The following is a 4,652-nucleotide window of genomic DNA, read 5'->3' as shown; positions in this document are numbered from 1 at the left end:
ATACTGGTGCTATACTGGTGCTATACTGGTGCTATACTGGTGTTATACTGGTGTTATACTGGTGCTTTACTTGTGCTATACTTGTGCTTTACTCGTGCTATTTATTTACTATATTTAGGAAAACATAAAATGCATTAGTTAAAAGCAAAACCACAATCAGCCCCAGCATCAGTTTAATTAATAGAAAATTTAATCTTAAAAAATGTAGATGTATTTTGGAAAAAAAAAAAAAAACAACCAGGGGAAAAAAACTGTTATTTCATGACATGGAATAAATAAATAAGTGACACCATAACACCCCTATGAGCAGCTTTAAGTATACAGACGCCCATAAACCGCTAAAAGGCTAGACAGAAGCACTTCCAGTTGAAGGCTACGCTGCGTAGCAACTAAATCCCTCCAGAGAAGTCTGCGCTCGCTGGAGTGAGTCAGACTGCGTTTTTCCTGCGATTCAGAAGGAGCTGAACTCAGTTTTTCCTCTTCCTGCGATTCAAACCGAGTGAACGCAGTGTATCCTAAAGAGCTAATCCCGCTCTGCTAACCACCGAACAACGGGGGCCCAGAGACGCGGAGGTGCTACTACGAGTTGTGGCTACGTGCTAACAACCGTAGCTAAAAGGGAGATGTCCCATGCTAACGTGAGTTATAACATTTAACCCTCTTGTAAATTGCCTCTTATTGCTGCATCGGATTGATCCAAATCTCTGAGTGACTGTTGGACAAACGGACTGGACCAAAGAAGGGCCTGCAGAAACTGGGCCCAGCTGAAGGCCTTCACTCCACCAAACCAAACAGTCACTGCAAGGGAAGCAAGGGAAACGGAGCAAATCGGGGCAGCTGGGAACCATTTGCCTGACTGACCTTCCCAATGGTCACGATGTCGTCCTTGCCGTGCCAGTCTGGTTCGTAGACCTCATGGAGAGACTGTGTCAGGTTGATGGACGCCTGCTGCATGCCTATGGGAACAAACAAACTGTTTTAACCTCATGGGAGAGAAGCTGTGAAGCATCTTGGAATGATGCTCCATGTAAACGTGGAGTCAGATTAAGCCTGAATGGTTCAGTTTGTCACCTTTGATGGCAGACATGTAGGCCTTCATCTCCCTCTGCAGCCGAGCACCTTCAGACTGACAGAAAATACAGCAGATTACAAACCGCTGGACTTCTGTTCAATAACACTGATAAGACCCCAGATGCAGCAAACCTTTCTGAATTCAGACCAAATCAAAGAGATAATGAATGAAACAGATGAACAGCAGGAAGAAGCATCCCTCACCTCTTGTCTCTTGAAGTTAATAACCACTTGTTCAAACTGCTCATCTTTGGTCTCATCAGCTTTTCCAAGTTTCTGAAGAACCTGAGAAAGAGTTTTTCTAGGTGAATAAGTTGCTTTAACAGTTTACAGGAGAAGAACATCTACAAACATTTCCCTTCACTTGTTGAATTCATTTTTGGTTTCCAGCTATAATGAGTCATCTGGGACTCCCAATCTGTTGTTTAATATAAAACTAGTTTAAGGATGTCCGATTTGCACAAAGCATCCTATCCTAGAACCACGCAGAATCACCAGACCAGGCTGATCTCTAGAGTCAACCAGGGATTAGCCATGGCCCTGAGAGCAAAGGGGATGTAGATGTAGACTGACCACCATGATCATCATCATCATCATCATCATCATCATCATCATCATCATCATCATCATCATCATCACCACCACCACCACAGAGGAGCAGTTGCTTTGGGAAACATGAAGCAACTGCTGTTGATATTTGTTGTTTCAGTTAAGGACGATATGGACCAATAAAAATAAAATAAATTCAACTTTATTGATCTCTCATTGAAGAAATCCCCTCTCTGCATTTAACCCCTCCCCTTGGGGAGCAATAGGCTGCCATGGTGCGGCGCCCGGGGAGCAGTGTGGCGTTAAGGGTCTTGCTCAGGGACCCAGAGTGGCGGTCTGTGGGAGTGGGGCTCGAACTCGGAAGCTCTATGCCCTGACCACTAGGCCACTCCTCCCCTCTCTCTGATTGATCCATTTGTTTTATTCCTGCAGGTCTGGGTCCAGCGCCCCCTGGATCTTTGTTTTTTACCGCAGTGGAACAAATGTCAGAAAATAATCCCTTGACCTTTGTGTGTCCGTTACCATGGTAATTCACCCGGCGCCCTCCTGTATTTGCAGTCCCCTGTAAATTTAAATGTTATAAAAAGAAACTTTTTCTGCTGGTCACCTTATTGTAGTTGGTGGAAAGTGTTTATTCTAGATGTCTTAAAACATAAAGACGCTGGACTGGGACAGTTGGACGGTTCATGTCCTAAAGTGTCCCTTATTTTCAGGTACGTCATTGCGACCTTTAGGTTTGGGAAAGCAAACCTTCTTATCTGCTTTTGAAAAACGTCCTCAGTGGCTCTTTGATGCTTTGGATAGATGTTTGATATCTAGATTCAGGTCTATTATACTAACTTATTCATGTCAGTTTAATGGAAACACATTGAAAGTAGAACTTCATAGATCCTCACATTTTAAACTTTGGGAAGACTGGTTAGATACTTGTAGTCCTACTGTTTTTAGGGATATCGGCTGAACTCTGGTCGACATGTAGAAATAGGAGCCATGATTGGTTCCCTTCCACTGTGCCAAGAATTAATTTATCATTCAGCTCTTTAAAAGCGTTAAATAGAAGCTAATTAAATTATTAATAACATTTTTTAGCCTGGATAAAGGCCCAGAATGAACCCTTTAGAGCCTCGTATTTCCAGCCTGTATCAGCGTCTTTCTTCTTTAGGAACCCTTCAGTTTCCACATCAGTCTCATTACAAACTACCTTTGATGTGGCATTGGTTAATTATACTAACTGAGGACGTCCATCAGCACTGTCTATGTTCTAATTATCTACATCATAAATATTCCTTCCTCATCTCAATGAAAGACCTTTTAGATTTGAGGCGATTAATCTGTGACTAAACTAATTTCAGCAGGTTTCCCTCTTCTCCTTAAATCAATAAGACTCCAGACTTTCAGGGTTTAGGTTAACTAAACCCAGCCAGCAATGACCTAACTTACCAATAAAACTAACCTGTCCCTCCAAGCCATGATTGAACTAACCCGCCTCTAAAATCACTAACGCTTAAAGGAAAAATCACCAATGGATGAATTTAGCGCTAATCAGTAAAAAATAAAAACAATTTTTTTCTAAGGAAAACCAGAAAAAAAAGGAGAAAAGGTGAAAGAAGGAGGAGAACAAAAGGGAGATAATGATAAAAACATCCAAGAGCAAAGGCACCAAGGAGGGGCCAACCAAGCCACCGCAATGCCAGAGCCCCCGGAAGCCACAGGGAAGAGTCCGCGGGCTCTGCCGGCAGCCAGCCGACCCGAAGTGCATCCTGCCATGGGCCCCAGGGATCTAAGGACCCAGGAACGCCCCACCCCCCAGCAGGGGTTCCAACCGGGGCTTGAATGTTGTATTGTTGTGTGTTGCTCTCAGGTGTAATTAAAACTGGAAGTACCAAAAGGAGGTGTCCAACAAAACCCACCCCCCCCCTCCGGGAGATAGGCATTGCCAGCTCACCCCCCCATTCGACAACCTAGAACACTCAAAGTCTAAATGCAAGAGGGGGTGGGGGGAGCCGACCATGGTGAGGTCCATGTAATTACCCCCCCACCAGTCGCACTACCATAGCCCGGGGGCCAGGGACCGGCAGCAGGGCTCACAAGCCAGCCGGCCACAGGGCTGAGACCATTACCACCCAAACTAACCCCACCCCCAAACCCCACCCCATCCTGTCCATCCAAAAAAAAGGGGAGGACAACTTGACCAGCCAGCCCGCATGCACCATGCAGAGCCCCCACCCTGGACGGAGCTCCCACCAGGGGACGGCATGGACCAGGACCGATACAGGGAGCCAAACCCGAAGCCCTTCTAATATCCTCATCCCTCCACGACCAACCCCCACCGCCCGAGCAGAGATGTGATTCCCCCCCACATTAACTTTCAAACAACTCACCACACAAGAGACAAAAGACATCCAGGCCAACCCATTCCCACTCCCCCTCCCTCCCCTTCCCCCAACAGCAGAGTCTGCCATCTGCCATAAGGTATTAGTGCCCCTCTAACCCCTCACCCCCTGCCCAATAGGCCCCCCAGCACAACAAGGGGCCATGGCAGGGCCTGACAGGCGGGCGTACACCGGCCCAGACTCCAACCAGCACTCCATACAGAACCCAAACCCCCAACGGCCCTCCAGGGCACGCGCCTGACGGCAATGCGCCCCAGGGACCCCAGCCCTGCCCCGATTGGGGTAACAGACCCCGGGGCCAGACCCACCAAGCACCCCACTCTGAGCACCTCTCAGTGCCCCCAAGGACCCCTAAACCAGCCCCCGCTCCCCGTAGGATGCACTTCACAGCCCCCCACTACACTAAGTGATGGAGCCGATCAAGGGAGCCCAGAGAGATCGGTCTGATGGGGATGCAGATGCTGTCTCTAGATTAATATGATCCAAAAACAGATCTCTGATTGATGTTGAGTTTATCCTTACTTTTCCAATTCATGAGGATAGTTTTCTTTGCGATACATAATGCAGTGATGGCCATGCAAACTGATTTTTTTTCCCATAGAGCTTCCCCCAAACTCACCCAGCAGGCAAACTGGAGGG

General features: G+C 47.1%; 1 protein-coding gene across 1 annotated transcript in view; it reads right to left on the bottom strand.

The window, feature by feature from the left end:
* amph (amphiphysin) overlaps positions 1-4,652 on the bottom strand; it is a 7,357-nt gene that overhangs the window by 1,414 nt on the left and 1,291 nt on the right. The window contains exons 2-4 of the mRNA XM_015398776.1: positions 1,276-1,356; positions 1,072-1,126; positions 862-956 (exon numbers count right to left, since the gene is read on the bottom strand). Coding sequence (XP_015254262.1) covers positions 862-956; positions 1,072-1,126; positions 1,276-1,356 — 231 coding nt within the window. The remainder of the gene's footprint in view (positions 1-861; positions 957-1,071; positions 1,127-1,275; positions 1,357-4,652) is intronic.

This window comes from Cyprinodon variegatus, unplaced genomic scaffold (assembly GCF_000732505.1).
Source record: "Cyprinodon variegatus isolate N-32 unplaced genomic scaffold, C_variegatus-1.0 Scaffold960, whole genome shotgun sequence".
NCBI lineage: Eukaryota > Metazoa > Chordata > Actinopteri > Cyprinodontiformes > Cyprinodontidae > Cyprinodon > Cyprinodon variegatus.
The sequence above is the reverse complement of the archived record's forward strand: the minus strand, read 5'-3'. Positions and strand labels throughout refer to the sequence as shown.